This window comes from Emys orbicularis, chromosome 8 (assembly GCF_028017835.1).
Source record: "Emys orbicularis isolate rEmyOrb1 chromosome 8, rEmyOrb1.hap1, whole genome shotgun sequence".
Taxonomy (NCBI): domain Eukaryota; kingdom Metazoa; phylum Chordata; order Testudines; family Emydidae; genus Emys; species Emys orbicularis.
In genome coordinates, this window is record NC_088690.1 from 17,224,201 (window position 1) to 17,241,585 (window position 17,385).

Below are 17,385 nucleotides of genomic sequence, written 5' to 3' on the forward strand. Positions count from 1 at the left end.
TTAACAACTACACAGTTAGGGGATGACACTGGGACGGGGGCTTGGGTGAGGTGCTTTTGGAGTGAAGGAAAGGACTTATCAAAACTTTGGGAGTGAGAGCTGTCTGGTACTTGAGCAGTCTGCAGGGGTGGAGTGACTGTTTTCACGGCCCCTGCCGCCCCTCCTCCTTGGGACTTTGGGTGAGGGGGAGATGGGGCTTTGTGGCGGGGGAGGGCGGTTAGAGATAGACTGCAGCGGGGCTCTGTCCTCCTGCCTGCGGTCCTGCAGAACATCTACAAGGCGCCGGAGCGTGTCCGTTTGCTCCCTCATTAGTCCAAGCAGCGTTTGAGTCGCCTGCTGGTCTTCCTGCCGCCACCTGTCCTCCCGTTCGCTGTGTGATCGCTGGTATTGCGACATGCTCTCCCTCCACTGGGTCTGCTGTGCCGCCTCGGCTCGGGAGCAGCCCATAAGTTCGGAGAACATCTCGTCCCGTGTCCTTCTCTTATGGCGCCTAATCTGTGCCACTCTGGGAGGGGGATGCTGGGGTAGGTCGGGAGACACTCGCAGCTGTGGGATGGGAAAAAGGGAGTGAATTCCTCACAAAGATACATTTTTGTGGACAATGAACATAGTCTTTCTCTGTGAACAAGACCATGCACAGCACCTATCACATGCGCACTCAGGACAAGGTCGAATTTTCGGCCTTCCCATTCACTGCCTGGGGTCTTGGAGTACAGATCACAGAAGCGGGGCAGGACAGCGGAATTCGGGTAACAGGCGGACATGGTAAGCCGTAGACTTTTGGCTGCTGAAAGCTCAATTTATAGCAGTGCCCTCCTTTCACGTTCAAAGCAATGCCCCTAGCGTTGGCCAGTTCCTGCTGCCGGCAATCCGGCCAGCATGAACTCTGCCCCTGTCCCACCCCCCTCGCGGCTGTCCCCGGGAAAGATCCCTGTATGCTGCCCCTGTCCTGCCTCCACCGCGTGGCTGTAAACCGCCGGTTACACTTATGTAAAGGAACAGGCAATCAGTCCCAATACTAACATTCCCCTAATTTAAAGCAGGTCACCATGAGTGATATCACTGTGATGAGGATTTCGGACACCGAGAAAGACCGCATGCTGCGTGAATGCCAGCAAAAACCAGGGCTGTATGCGGCCATGCTGTGCAAGGCACTGATCCCAGAGTACCTGCTGATAGCCTGGCGTGGAAAAGTTTCCTACCATGGAGGCCGCAATAAGGCCGCTCTCCCCAGGAACCTGATGCAAAGGCTTTCAAATTACCTCCAGGAGAGCTTCGTGGAGATGTCCCAGGAGGATTTCAGTTCTATCCCCGGACATATTGACCTAATTTTCCAGTAGCTGCACTGGCAAGGACTAAAATGTAGAGCGCCTAGGGCAAACTAATCATGAGAAACCGGACATTGTGAGATACTTTTGCAGTACTTGCACTGGCAAGGACTAAAAAGTTAAGCGCCTAGGGCAAAGTAATCATGAAAAACCCATTGTTAATATTCCATTCCTGTTCTGTTCCAAATAAATATTTACATGTTTAAAACACTTACCGACTGATCCTTCCCCTGATTCAGGGTCACGGTTAACGGCTTGGGAGGGTTGGTAGGGGATCTCCGTGAGGGTGATGAAGAGATCCTGGCTGTCGGGGAAATCAGCGTTGTAAGCGCTGTCGACTGCCTCGTCCTCCTCATCTCCTTCCTCATCTTCCCCGTCCGCGAACATCTCCGAGGAAGTGGCCGTCGACAATACCCTATCATCAGAGTCCACGGTCAGTGGTGGGGTAGTGGTGGCGGCCGCACCTAGAATGCAATGCAGTGCCTCGTAGAAATGGCATGTCTGGGGCTGGGATCCGGAGCGTCCATTTGCCACTTTGGTCTTCTGGTAGCCTTGTCTCAGGTCCTTGATTTTCACGCGGCACTGCGTTGCATCCCGTCTGTATCCTCTCTCCGTCATGACTTTGGAGATCTTCTCGTAGATCTTCGCATTCCATTTTTTCGATCGCAGCTCTGAAAGCACGGACTCATCGCCCCACACAGCGATCAGATCCAAGACTTCCCGATCAGTCCATGCTGGGGCCCTCTTTCTATTCTGCGATTGCATGGTCACCTCTGCTGGAGAGCTCTGCATCGTTGCCAATGCTGCTGAGCTCGCCACGATGTCCAAACAGGAAGTGAGATTCAAACTGGCCAGACAGGAAAAGGAATTCAAATTTTCCCGGGCCATTTCCTGTGTGGCTGGTCAGAGCATCCGAGCTCGGACTGCTGTCCAGAGCGTCAACAGAGTGGTGCACTGTGGGATAGCTCCCGGAGCTATTAGCGTCGAATTCCATCCACACCTACCCAAATTCGAATTCGAATGGCCATGTCGAATTTAGCGCTACTCCCCTCGTCGGGGAGGAGTACAGAAATCGATTTAAAGAGACCTCTATGTTGAACTAAATAGCTTCGTTGTGTGGACGGGTGCAGGGTTAATTCGATTTAACTCTGCTAAATTCGACATAATCTCCTAGTGTAGACCAGGCCTTAATGGCATAATTCTGAATTAACACAAAATTTGGTCCAATAGTGTTTGAATTTCAAACTACCGAAAAATATTTCTAATCTACATACTAGATAGCAAAGTGAAATAATTCCTTTGATATCTCTCTTTCCAGTCTGTGTATGTTATAGATCTTTCACAAAACAAAGGCCATCTGTCAGTTAAGGAGGCCTTGTCAAAGTTATTTCACTTTGTTTTGAGAGACAAGTTTGAAGAGGGAGTGGGGAAACAGAGATAAAGCAATTTAAAATACAATTGACAGTATTGTGTAATTCTGAACTATTTGCATAATGTTGTTGCATGACAACAGTTTTATTATCAGAACAGTTTATTTTATTTCTGACATTGAAATACGGTGGAAATTGTGAATACGTTAATATTTACCTTGAGAAAGGTAACTGCCATCCAGATAAATTTATATGCCATTTGATCAGATGAGTTTTCTCTTACAGAAAGAATTGGTTACTTTAGCTTCATTTTTGTACCTTCTTAAACACATTGGCTGCCTGCAGTACAAAGGTCATGTAAAAAGGTGTGATTCAGGGTTAGGCATAATACAAACCTAAAACTTCAGCACAAGTAGGAGCCTATTATATATGACCTCTGATACATGGCAAACAACTTTAAGATATTTTCAGGAATCCTTTTTGACCTCTCACTAGTATGTTCAGCAACCTGAATATCAATTGACGTTTTCTGTATTGAAACACTTAATATTAACAAATTAGTATCGCCAGGTTGGTTCAAGCTGTTCTTAGTAGGAGCCCACCACTCTAGAATTTGATTTGAGTGATAGAACTCAACTGTGTTTATCTTGGTACCTATTTTTTACACAGACTTTCTCTGAAGGGAAAGGTCATAGGAGGGGAAGCAAGTTGGTTTGGTGGCAGAGTTTTGTTGTTATATTTGTTCACTGATGAAGTCACCTGGACTAGCAACAGGTGCTTCTTTTAAAGATTATTGCTAGTAAATTGATGAAACCTGAAAAACTATGTTATAGATTTTTGGAATATTAAATATTATATATTTAAATCTGTTAATAGTTATAAAATTATATGGTACTGCTTGCATTTTACAGTGTTGAAATCTTCAGAGAGCCTCACATGTCTCTTGGAATCAGTATTGTTGGTGGGCAAACTATTATAAAGCGCCTAAAGAATGGAGAGGAACTTAAAGGTATCTTTATCAAACAAGTCTTGGAAGACAGCCCAGCTGGAAGAACAAAAGCCCTAAAAACTGGGGATAAAATACTTGAGGTAAATGCAGATAAATTTCCTTTTCATGCTTTAAAAAGAGAGCATAGCTTCAGAGAGCTGTCTAGAAAAAAAAATGTGGAATTAAGCATTGAACATATTGTGAATTTGATTTTACTCCTCAGCGTGCATTGTTCTCTCTCTTTTAAAAAGGTCTTGACTATCGATTGCTTCTGTTAACATCCTATTGTACTATTTCAGAGAAGTTAAATAGGCACTGATTTTAAAAGTGGTGTTTTATGAAATAAAACAAATAGAAATCCTGCTTTTCTCACCATTTTTCATGAGCCATTCAATTGAAGAATGTAAGTTATTCTGGAATAGTTGCATGATTTGAGTGGTTCATTCTTCATGCAAAGTTTTGTGGCATTTTTAGAGGGTATTCAGTGTACAAACTAGTTATATATTACTTGTGGAGTCCCTCATGTTAGCAGTTGCCTCATTCTTTGAGAGGGGAGAGTAATTTTCATAGGTGCCATTATCACTGGACACCATGTTGCAATTTGTTGGATACCATGTTGTGGTTCTTCACTCTCCCCTGAAACTGCTGTGACAATGTGATTCACTAGGTCTGATATGCTGTCTTGTAGCTAGGTGGAGCATTGTGGGGCTTTTTCTCTGTAGTCTTGCTAACCAGGACTGCTAATGGTCCCCTTTTGCCTTGGCCCTCTGGCCAGGTCATTTTTTGCCTCACCCCCTTCTGGGTAAACCACTGTTGTCTCCCAAGAGTCCCAGGACCTCACAACAGATTGACTGTCCATATCCAGGCCCAAAAATCCTCCCGGCCCTCTGTCTGAGGACTTCCCACTAATCTTCCCAGTGAGGCTATAGAGGAGCCCTGTCCCTCCCTCTGCTCAGGGTTCCAGTCCAGGGACCCTTGTAACAAGCAGTTAAGGTCTGTCTGGTCAGATCTGTTGCTTGTTCCCTGGGCTACTTCCCACATTGGCTTGCCATCTCCACAGGGAACTCATATTCTCAATGCAGTGTGGGCCCGGCCCCAGGGTTAAACTCTTAGTTCCAGTCCGCCAAAGCAATAAAGGAAATGCAACTAAATTAACAGGAATAAAGAGCAGCATCAGCTTCTCTTTCCTGTCAGGATCCTGGCCGTCTGTCCTATCGCTCTGAGATCGCAGGCAAACAAAGGTAACTTGACTCTCTGCTGTGCTCCTTTCTGAGAGCTGAGGATGAGAGGTCTGTCCACCTCTCTGCAGGCTGGGTCCCTCTGCAGTGGTGCCTGAGCCCAATGCTGCCCTTTAACCCCTTCTTGCCTGCTTTGGGGTTTGTGTATCCCATGAGATCCCCCAGAATGAGTACTTCCACATATGATGTTCCGCTGTCAGAAAACTGACTGTCCTTTTTGTGTCTGCTGCCTTCCAGAAGTGATGTGATTTGAGAGTTGCTTCAAAACATAACTAGCTTATGCTTAGGTAAATTGAGGATTCGTGTGATACCAAGCATTCTCTGATTTTATCTGAAAGTAGAGTCTTTGGTAAAATACAGCATGTGCCTTTAATTGTGAGCCCCTGAATACTATACCTCTGCCCTGCTTGTTCCTCAAAGTGTTGAAGAAATATACTTTATGTAGTGTTTTCTTAAGTATTTTTCTATCCTATGAAACCTTTTGGTGACTTCCTCTGATGTGCTAAGCTTCACTGTCAATAAATGCATGTAAATCTCTTGTTGTAATTTATGAAAAAGACAGATTGTCTAATAATGAAGATACACTCCATTTGTTAGGTGTCTGGAGTAGACTTACAAAATGCCACGCATGAGGAAGCAGTGGAAGCTATCAAGAATGCAGGAAATCCTGTTGTTTTTGTTGTTCAGAGTTTGTCTAGTACCCCAAGAGTAAGTTACCCTTTTTTCCTTTCCTTTCTTTTTTCAAAACTTAATTCCTTTTTAATATGCCTTTTATTTGAAACATGGCCAAACTCCTTTCAGCAAGATTTGGTCATAACACAGTTTCCCTTGCATACTCTGACACAGTTTCCAGTCAGAGACCATATGGTTACTTCTAGGGACAGATTCTGGTCTAAATTACTCCAATGTAAATTCAACTGACTGTGTTGACTCAGCAGCGTTTACCCCACCGTAATTGAATTAGAATCAGCCCCCTTGTGTGTTACCTGGTATTCTAAAAATATTTCCTCTATTAGCCAACTTTTTTTTTTAAACATAATGTAATGAAACTTGATTGTAGAATAGCATCCTCCATACAAACTGTGTCCCCAAAGGCTTAAAATACAATTACAAGTATCAGCAATAATTATCTGAGGTAGAGGAAAAACTAGGAAATACAGGCAAAAGAGAAAATGATCTCCCCATCTTCTGGGCAGTGAGAAGAGGCAACAATTATAGTCTACCATCCCAGAAGTTCATGTGATTCATGAGCAAATACAAAATATCCAATCAGGCAACTCCATGCCACCAAAAGGCTATGTAACAGAAGACCTAGTGCAGGGGTGGGCAAACTTTTTGGCCCGAGGGCCACATCTGGGTGGGGAAATTGTATGCAGGGCCATGAATGTAGGGCTGAGGGAGGGGGTTGGGGTGCGGGAGGTTGTGCGGGGTGTGGGAGGGAGTGCGATGTGCAGGAAGAGGCTCAGGGCAAGGGGTTGGGGTGCAGGAGGGGGCTCAGGGCAGGGGGTGAGGAGTGCAGGAGGGGGCTCAGGGCAGGGGGTTGGGGTGAGGGATGCAGGAGGGGTTTGGGGTGCAGGCTCCAGTCCGGCGCTGCTTACCTTGAGCAGCTCCGGGGTGGCAGCGGCGCGCAGCGGGGCTAAGGCAGGCTCCCTGCCTGCCTTGGCCCTGCGTTGCTCCTGGAAGTGGCCAGCATATCTGGCAGTGGCTCCTGGGTGTGGGGTGGGGCAGGTGGCTCCGCTGCGCGCTGCCCTCGCCTGTGGGTACCACCCCCAAAGCTCTCATTGGCTGGGAATGGGGAACTGCAGCCAATGGGAGCTGCAGGGGGCGGTGCCTGCAGGCGAGGGCAGCGCATGGAGCCCTCTGCTCCTCCTCTCCCCCAGGGACTGCAGGGACGTGGTGCTAGCCGCTTCTGGGAGTGGTGAGGGGCCAGGGCAGGTAGGGAGCCTGCCTTAACCCTGCTGCGCCACGGGGCTGGCAATCCCACAGGCCAGATTGAAAGCACTGACCGGCCGGATTCGGCCCGCAGGCCGTAGTTTGCCCTCCCCTGACCTAGTGAGTCTCTCTGACAACTCATTAACCACACATTACACAATCTGGCACCCAAATGTCCACTCCTTCTCCACAGCCCCAATGAATCTCTATGTTCTGTGATGACTTGCAGCAATCAAAGTGGGAAAGGAGAATGTCCAAGCAGTGGTGGCAGAAAGCATAGGCACCATACAATGGGCATAGCTGTGATAACACAATAACTTCTGTCTATATATTTGACCCCTTCTGAGAAGCATGTCAGGAAAACGGAGTCTTTTCCTGAGACTCTTGTCCTTACCCTTCTAGGCCACTGAAAATGGCCTCTGAGAAGGCATAAAGATAATCAGGGACCCTTAGTAACTTTGGGTGCCTCTGTTTTTGAGTGCTGAGGCTTATACACCCAGAATCTGACTTTCAGCATTGCTGAGCACTGGCAGCTCCCATTGATCAGTGGGAATTGTGGAAGCTCAGCACCCCCGAATATCAGGTTCTTCAAAGGTGAAGCACCCAAACTTAGAATTTATTACGGAGGTTGGAGGGGAAGTAAATGATCACAGGTCACATAGCAAGTCAGCAGCAGAGCTGGGAATGGAACTCAAAACGCCTTATTTCCTTTTGCATGGCCTAACCACGCTGCCTCACCAGTACTGGAGAAGATGGAAGCACATTGCCACTTCAAATAGCTGGACGTGTACCATCTGTAGTAGTTAAACTTACTGTGGTATTAGCAATATTTCCCATTCTCAGTATAGGGAATACCACAAATATGGTATAGGTACACACCATGGTGCTTAGACATCCATTTGTTTCAGGGGTGCCAACTGCACCTTACGTTGGTATCTCTACTACCAATAGCTGGGGTCTCAGAAGTGTTTGTTTTGAATTTAAGATCGTATGGTTTATACATAAGGGAGTTCCTTCCCTGTCAGGTGTTCAAAACACTCTGATATTTGTGCTGCTCTGCTTTTACTAGTAATTTCTACTGCCTGCTTTGGGATGGTACACCATGTTTCATACCAATCATTCTGTAAAGATATTCTATAGCATGCATATTCCTGTCTCATTTTTAACTGTTGCCATGGTGAAATACTATTCTCGTGTTGTTTTGAATATTGTACCATTATGCACCTTATTGAGGGACCAAGTGTTCCAAATTACATTAGTCAACAAACATTTTACAATATATAGTATAACATGGTACTCTCTTGCTTGAGGCATTCCATGTAAAGGGCATTAATCAACTTGGAGTAATTCAAGACCAGCCCCTTATATTTCATTAAGGGTCCTTACAATATACTGAAGAATATATAATGAGAAGAGCGAGAGAGAGAGAGATTCAAATTTCAGCCTAAATAGTTAAAGTTTGGCAAAGTTTTATAAGCAACCAAAAACAGGGTCTTCTAAGGGGAAGTATTCGGCAGCCTTAAGAATGGTGAGGGGGGAGCCGATAGCCTCCTCCCACGTTTTTAAGGTTGCCCAATACTTGTTCTTAGAAGACCCTGTTTTCGGTTGCTTATAACTTTTGCTAAACTTAACTCCTTAGGCTGAATTGTTCCATGCCAGGTGTCTGTGCCAGGCTGATTTTTTTTTTTTTTTCATGGTGGTGGTGAATTTTAGCCAAAATGGCTCAGCCATTCTGAGAATGAGGATAGGAAAAAGGAGCTGGAGGCTAGGGGATAAAGTTCTGAGATTAGATGTGGAGCTGAGAGAGAGAGAGGCTGGGACTGGGCGCTAGTGGAGACTGGAGGCCTGGGAATGGGGAAAGAGAGAGAGACAGTCAATGAGGAACGAGGTGCGTATGGAGGACTGGGACTGGCTGTGCAAGGAGATTGGTAGGACTGGGCACATTAGGGGAGGGAGGACACTGGGACAGGGAGTCTGTAGAGGGATACTAGGAACTGGCGAGGCAAGGAGACTGTGGCTGGGATGAGATGATTTGAGGAGTGGAGACTGGAACTGGCAAGGGTGAGGAGAAAGGGACTGGGACAAGAAGTCACAGGTGGAGAAGACAGGATTGGAACAAGGACGGGTTGGACAGGATAGGGCAGAAAGAGGCAAACTTGGGGGTAATGGGCAGAAAACACTGAGCACACTCCCCTCTAGAAAGAGTCATGAGTCTCACCATTCCTCTGCTATCAGCAAATACCTCTGGAAACTCCCTGGCAGAGTGTCTCATCCCACACTAGAGCTGGTCTACATGCAGACTGACAACTTATTACTGTTAGTTACTCCATTAGCTGAAGTGGCAGAGATCAGTGTGGTGAATCTGACGGTTCAAACCTGCTGATGACCCATGTGGAGGTCAATATGATGCCATGTGATGGAATTTGTTTTTTAAATTTGATTTTAAAAAAAACCTAAGAAACTACACACACACACAAATTATGTTAAGGGAAGATTACTAATATTGCAAACTCAAGTTCTCAAAAGTTAGAAAGTGCAATCTTAATTTGTGCATATGCATCATGATACAGTCTTTAATTAAATGATCACATACTAGTTTTTCCACAGGATTCCTGCTTCATTTAGTGCACTGGATGGATGATGTTCACTTAATGAGAAGCAGTTCCATATTTTTTTTCTCCTCATTGTTCAGTGTGTGGCCCCTGCCTAACATACTGCCATTATTCAAACCCTGCTCCTAAGACAGCATTCTGAATTTACTCTTTGGCTTTTCTGTGATGCTCCTCACGCTAGATCTGAGTGCATCGCAAACATTAATTGATCGTCAAAAAAACCCTGTAAGATGAGGAGGTGGGATAGACAGATGAAGGTACTAATTTTGGGTGCCTTGAGACCTTGGACCTGATTTTTCAGAGTATTTAGCATTAGATAGCACTTCATATATTCAAAGCACAATTCCTGTTGTTCACTTGCAGCTGTGAATGCTCAGCACTTCTGCAAATCAGGCACCCAGAAAATGAGGAATTCACAGTTAGTGACCACTTGTGAAAAGTTTGGTTTCAAGTAACTTGCTTAGTAGGCACTCTTTAGCAAAGAGAGGAATAGAATCCAATTCTTCAAGGCAGCATTCAGCTGTGTTAACTGTGTGACCTTTCTTTGTCTTCCTGTAGTCTCTTGCCTCATTCACTACACACCTTCCAACTTTTGCAACAATTGAAGCAAGTGTTCTACAGACAACAGTCTACTTCACTACTCTACACAATGCTTATTCTCCCCATGGCAGCTCCATACTGTGCACTGAATGAGGCAGGTGTCCAGTGGAAAAGATAGTATGTGGTCATGTAATTAAAGACTGTATCATAATGCATAAGCACAAAGCCCAAACCCAGGTTGTACAGTCAACCCTAATTCTGGCTTTTCCGATTTTATGAGTGCTTGACTGTGCATCTATATCTATCTGTCTGTCTGTCTATCATATGCGCATGTCTATTTCTTATGTTTTGCAGGTGGTCTCCGTGGTACAGTCTAAGATAAATAAAGCCAAGAAAGATCAGGACACAGAAAGAGAAAACAAAAATGATAAGGTATTTATTCCATTTGTGTATCGTATCCAAGCTTTACTGGGTCAGATGATATAACAATGTAGTTTATAAATGAATACTAGGCTTTTTATCTTAAATAAAAGGGGTAAAATGCAACAAAAATGGTATGTATGTTAACTACATTGAGTAATATTTAATATAAATAAAGTTTAGCACTTTATCTGTAGATTTCAAAGTGCTTTACGAAGATGAGTAAGCATCAGTATCCCCATTTTACAGCTTCTGTCATGGCAACTGCCAGCCACTAGCTATAAAGTGGAATAATAGTAAAAGTAACTGTGTAGTTTCTTGAAAAAAGGTTAATGATGTGGGTCTTTGCACATATTTGGCGTTGTTGGGAGTAATGTGTTTCTGTTGAGACAGTGGATGCTGGTATATATTTGTTAAGATTGCTTTCAGAGCCTTAATTCTGAATTTCCTGGCTTTCAAACGTTTGGATTTTTTTCCTGGTAAAAACCACCGGCCCAAATTTTCATACTTGGTTGCCCTAGTTATCACAGTGCTTTTTGTGTCCACACACACACAAATGCCCCAGGTGATATATAGTTGGTTTACAAATGGTCTAATATAATCACTTAGGATGAAGTACCTTTCTGCAAACTTAATAATTGGTTAATTAACCAATTGATTAATTTTAATGACTGTGTGGTAGCAGACATACTAAAACAGTTAATCTGGTTTCCTATCTCTGTCCTGCTAAATCTCCCCAAATACATTGCTTCTGGAAGCCAAGCTGGGGATTGTGGCATACGTACCCAGAAGGCTTTGCAACTGAAACAGTGTAGGGATAGCACTATTGTGGATGTTGGCCAAACTTAAACCAATTCAGCATGGCTAGGTTGGGTACGCTGACCCGTGTGTGCTTGAACTGGTTCAATCCTCGAATGTTGAAAGGAAACTCAAAGGCCTTGTTGCTTTAGAAAATGTTTTGCAGGCTACTTAGAGTGATTCAGAATCTGGGAGTTTTCAGGTTATCCCAGGAGAGCAAGGAAGCTAGGGTTTCATGGCAGTGAGCAGTACTTGAAATAAAGCAGTTACTGTACCCCTTTCTTGATTTTATCTATCTTTGTAATCTAAAAAGCACATCCACTTGCAATTTTGCTGTTTTTAATCTCTAGGACTCCAGTGTGTGGAATGTTAAAACTGTAGAAAGTCAATGAGTGAGCCTAACCTTTTTCAAAGCTGTTAAAAGTAACCCTTCTATGGGTGCTGTAACATGATGAGTAGAATATAGAACAGCTTCAATGAATAAGTGAGGAGTTTCTTTTTAGCTTTGAACGTTAGTTCACAAAGCAGACATAATGTGCTTCAGCAGGGGCAGCTCTCAGTAAAAAAAAGATGTGCCTATGAGTGGATTATTAGCCTGCATTCCTATGGGAAATCAGTGATATTTCTAGTCTAGTCTTCAAAGTGTCACGAAAGAACTAAGTTTGAAAGCAAAATATCCAACTTGAAAAAACTGCTGTTCTTATATGGGTCATTATTTTTAATTAGTGGGGACTTCCTCTGTTACTCACTGGTGTTTGTTCTACTCTATAGTGACTTACATGTGTTAAATAATAATTTTTAAAATAGCCTCTATGAGACCTGCTTACAATGCTTGGGTTTCTTATGTGAAAACGAAATATAAAAGTTGTGCTGTGTACACACCTTGGAAAAGGTGGGTCAGTTCAAATATGTGATGTAGTTAGATGCTCTGGAAGACTAAATTGATGAGTCCAATAGCCAGTTATGTGAATTTCCACCTTGCCCTCCTCTTTCAGGACAGATTCTAATAGCCTGTCTGTAGGTCAATGAAGTCAATGACAGTATCAGTGCTTGGGTATGCACTAAGTATCAGCCCACCAGCCCCGCCCCTTCTGCATGAAACTCCACCCCCCGAGTCCCTCCACGCTGGCCGGCCCACCCCAGGTCAGCTGAGCCACCCCAGATGCACCACCCCGGTAGGGTTACCATTCGTCCGGATTTACCCGGACATGTCCTGCTTTTTGTGTTTAAAAATAGCGTCCGGGGGGGAATTTGTAAATCACTAAAAATGTCCGGGATTTCCCCCCCCATGCAGAGCGAGGCGTGGCTGGGAGGGCTGCAGGAAATTCAGCCGCTCGCATGGGGCTCTGGCAGCCAGAGCCCTTCCCCCGCTGCTTGTCGGGCTGGACTCCGGAGCAGCTGTAGAGCTCCTCCTCCCCGCCCCCCCTCCCCCGCATTCTGAGCCGGCCGGCCTGCCGGGCTGTTCGCATCGGGCCTCGGCAGCTCCTCCTCCCCTGCTGCCCAGCGCCCCGCTCCGGCAGCACTGGGTGGGGTGGGACCGGGTTGTGTGTTGCGCTGGGGAGCGCAGCCACGTGTCCGGCTCCGCACAGAGCCCAACACCATGTTCTGAGCGGCAGGGTAAGGGGGCCAGGGGGCAGGAGAAGGGGCAGTCAAGAGACGGGGGGGGGGGGTCGGGAGTTTGGGGGGGGGGCTTTTTGGGGGGGGTGGAGAAGGTTTTGGGCAGTCAGGGTACAGGTAGGGGGTGGAGTCCTGGGGGACAGTTAGGGTGGGGGGTCTTAGGAGGGGGCAGTTAGGGGACAAGGAACGGGGGGCGGGTTGGGGATTCTGAGGGGGGCGGGAAGTGGGAGGGGCAGGGGCGGGGCTAGGGCGGGGCTCCTCCCATCCTCTTTTTTGCTTGCTGAAATATGGTAACCCTACACCCCGGGCCACACCGGCTGCCCCAACCCCAGCTGGCCGCCCTAACCCTTGGGCCAGCCCGAGCTGTCCCAGCTGGCCTGCCCTCTGGGCCGGCCTGAGCCCCAGCCCAGGCCCTGGCCACTGGCTGAGCTCCAGGCTGGGGGTCAAAGTGTGGGTGGGGCCACATCCAGGCTAAGCCTTCCCTGGCCTATGATATCCGCTGCCCTGCTTCAGTGGAGTTTGGATCAAGCCTTGCAGACAGAGCAGGTGTAGAATTGTGCACTGTGCTGTCTTTCATATCCTGCTGGTGTATAGTTTTCTTAATAAAGTCCAGATTATTGTGTGTTTTCTGGAAGTGGTTGCACAAACTGCATTTAGTTTAGTCACTTTATAAAGGTTCAGACAATTATTTTTCTCTTACGAAGGAAATGGCAGATCACTGCAACTCAACTCTTTTGAAGGGGTTTGACCTTTGTATTCTTGTCTGTTACATCAAGTAACAAAAGGCTCAGTGGGAGGTGCCGGGTAGCCGAGCCTAGGGAGAGGCAGAGGCCAAAGGAGCACTTGGTTGGGGAGAGTGGGAAAGCCAGAGCAAAGGGGGCAGATGGGAGGACCTTGAGAGGCAATAAGGGAATGAGAGAGACAAATGGGATCTTGGAGGGGAGCTAGAGCAAAGGGGAGCTAGAGCATTCTAGGGCAAGTTTCTGGGAGATCTTGTGGGCAGAGGGATACTGGGGGAGAGACTGGGAACCTGGGAGCAACAAACAGAAGGGGAAAGAAAAAAGTCTTGTGTGGCTTGAGTGAGGGATGACTGGGCCTTTCTGTGGGTGAAGGAGAAGAGAAGTAGGGATTTGGCAGAGAAAAGAAGAGGTGTATATACGGCACAAGTAAAACAGCATCACCCAGTTCAGGGAGAGATGTGTGAAAGAGACAAAAAGGTGACCAACACTGGAGGTGTTTAGCAAGTGGCTGGTGGTCAAAGAGATCTGGGGGCAAGAGGGTATAGGGCGGAGTTGAATTGAAAACCGGGACAGAAACTTTTAAACTGGAAGAAGAGAGGAAGGAAACCAGTGAAAGTGACAGAGATTAAGAGTGATGATCTCGTAGCCTGAAGCGTGAGAATGGTCTAGCTGAGGTATTCTGAATTCCCTGAAGTTTAGAGGCTACATAAAGGACAGAATAGTGGTAGTTAACTGAGTGATTAAGGCATGAAATAGGGATTTCAGTAGTGGCAGTTTCAAAACGAAGTCTAATTTGGCCAGTGTTCTGGAGGTGAATGTACAGATAAAGGAGATGTGAAATGAAAGAAAATTTCAGGGTCAAGGCTGACACCACTGCTTCTGACCTCAGGAGCAAAATTAAGGAGAGTTATCGCAGGCATGGAAAATAAAGAATTTTTTACTCCGGGGGAGGACTTAGCTCTTAGAAGCTTAGAGTAGCAGGATGTTATGTGAAAGCGAGGAACTGATTATCAGGAGGAAGTGAGAGTTAGACAGGGCATAAATGTACATGTCATTTGTGTAAAAATTATATCCAGGGTTGAAGCAATGAGATGATCCAGGGTGAAGTGATGGAGAAGAGGACTAAAATAAGAGCTTCTGGGAATAATTTCTTGAGAACAAGTAGGAAGTGAAGAGAGTGAGATGTGAGATTGTCTGGCTAATGATGGTAATTAGCTGGTACATCCCATTCCTGGAGGCAGGCGGTTTCAGTTTTACGAAACACTTTAAAAACCAGGCAGAAAGCTGTCATGGAGAGGTGAATTTGGAGAAGGCCCCTTTTTCGTTGCTATGTGGGAAATGAGTTTTCCATGTATGGCAGTGGACGATGAGCACCAGCTTGTAGACCCGGGCAGAAAATCTCGACTTCACAGAGGTGATCCTTGTACCAGTGTGAGCAGATGATGTACGAGAGAGGGTGAGAGAGATTGGGTGAAGAACTGATAAAGTATACAATACATGAGTCCTGGTGAGGAGCTTGTCAGCAAATGAGGCATAGAGGAGAGTGGCACACGGGAAGGTTTTGGTTCTAAGAATAGTTTTAACAGAATTTCATTTATTGTCTTTGAGGCATATTGATCGAATAGATACTACAAATCCATGCCTGGAATTGAAACTTCCTTATTCTGCAACCTATAAATATGCCCCTGATGCAAATGAAATACCAAGTGTGGTCTGAGGATACTGTTCAAGACAAGTGGGAATCTCATGAGGAATTTCTTCAGAAGTCAATGTTTAAATTACCTTGTAGGAACCTGCTGGTAGAAGCTGCACTGTTAAGTTAGCCATGATCCCTGACTGTTCATAAAATGGAAAAAATGCAGTTGGTGACTTCTGTTATTATGCTAAGCTTTGCTGTTGCTGAGGTAAAGTACGAATAGTGTGTGTGCCTTAATCCAAAGCCCACCCAATTTAATTTAGAGACTCCCACTCATTTCAGAGGGTTTTGGATCAATGCATGCACATAAGAAGTACCATTGTCGGGACAAGATGAAATACCTGATCAACAAAATCCCAGTGTCTACAATCCTGAATTGTAGTATTTGCTTTACAATTAAGATCAGGTGCTATACAAACATGAAAAATCGGACAACTCTGGCCCAAAAGAATTTGCAGTCTAATTCTGCTATTCTAAAAAATCCCAATTATTTAAACTTGCAACAATCAAAATAGCAGTGGATGCCAAATGGAGATGCTTTTTCTTATTCATGTTTGAAAGTGTGTCTAATTTAGAAACATTTCTGTCATTCTGTCTGCTGCAGCATTTTGGGCTTGTGCCATGTAACTACCATTAATGTTGTGTCTCTTTTTAAAAAAAATTATTGAGGCCCATTGTCAAGCTTTTCTGAAATCCCACTTTGGGTCAAGATGTAAGGAGTAGCAAACTTACTTCATTTTATTCGGTTGAAATAGGAGTATGAATCATTGCTAGAAAGAAGTGAGTTTGGAGTAGGATTTGAGGAAATAGGGTGGCTTTGTGGCATACAAAATCAGAGGATACACCAGGTTAAAGCTATTTTAACTTTGTTAAAATCTTTCTTTAAATATAGGAACTGCCAGCTAAATCCTCCAGCCCCACAGAAAATCAGGTAGGTCCCATACTCATTTTGCTGACTCTTCCCAACAAATGTTCTGTTCCTTTCTCTGGGCAAATGTCTGAAGTGCTCCAGGATGAAATCTTACCACTTTTACAGGAAACTAAGGGGTTAGGGGCTTTTTGTTTGCCTTTTGAAAATAGACTTTCATTTTCTTGAATATCAGGAATTCGATTGTGAATCTTTCACACAACTCTAGTGAATAATGGAATCTACAGCCAAGAGTTTGAAGTTTATTTACATTTTTGTATTGAGTATGTTGACGTCAGTGAATTGGCAAAATGCTCTTTCTGATCCAAAGCCCATTGAAGTCAATTACAAAAAATTCCAGTTGACCTCAATGGGCTTTGGATCAGACTCTACATGACGATATTTACAAAAAATCAGGAAGTGATGGAACAAACTTATGTTAAGCTTTTTAGAGCCCTGGCCAGTAAAGATCTGCTTTGGCTATAAAAACCATTACAATCCTTTTAAAGGTTCTGTAAGTTTAATATAATAGGAAAACAGAGGGCACCTTGCTTACCTGGGGCTCTGAGGGGCTTTAATATTGATCTTGAAAGTGCTGAAAAAAGAATTATAAAGAACAAAAAAGGCTAATAAGTGGACTCTAAAGTATTAATGGTTCTGATTTGTCACAGGCAGTTGGAAATGTGCGGTGCAAGTTCTCCAGCTCTACTTATTAAAGAATTTAGAATACAAAAAATGAGTGGCGCTTGCTGGACCTCTTGTCTTGGATATAAATATATAGAGTGTGTGTGTGTGTGCATGCGCGCGCGCGAGCTTTCTTTTGTTGGGTACTTTTGGGGGAAAAACTGTTGCTTTCTTAAGATCCTCTCATTAGACACCCTTGCTACAAATTGGTGGAATTAATTTGATTTATTACTCTTTTGCTGGCCTCAGTGCAGCACTCCGCTGTAATAATTTTTAAACGAACAGATGATATTGTATTAACTCCTACAATTTTATATTCAGATTCCGTTGCGTATTAATGATTAGAATATTTTAACATAAATTTAGATTTAAAATATTTTATGAATCTATGTGCAGGTCCTGTTTTCGTTCTATGTAATGGAAAATATTATTTCAGATCTGATGTTTGATTCCCAAATGGTAATTCCCAGCGATTTAAAAAAAAATTCATCGCAGGCATTTTTGTTGCTCTAATG

At 44.7% G+C, this 17,385-nt stretch overlaps 1 protein-coding gene across 1 annotated transcript in view; it reads left to right on the forward strand.

Moving 5' to 3' along the window:
* Window positions 1-17,385, forward strand: part of PATJ (PATJ crumbs cell polarity complex component) — a 210,458-nt gene that overhangs the window by 83,399 nt on the left and 109,674 nt on the right. Inside the window, exons 25-27 of the mRNA XM_065409300.1 lie at window positions 3,610-3,787; window positions 5,522-5,632; window positions 10,363-10,440. Of these exons, the coding sequence (XP_065265372.1) occupies window positions 3,610-3,787; window positions 5,522-5,632; window positions 10,363-10,440 (367 nt within the window). The remainder of the gene's footprint in view (window positions 1-3,609; window positions 3,788-5,521; window positions 5,633-10,362; window positions 10,441-17,385) is intronic.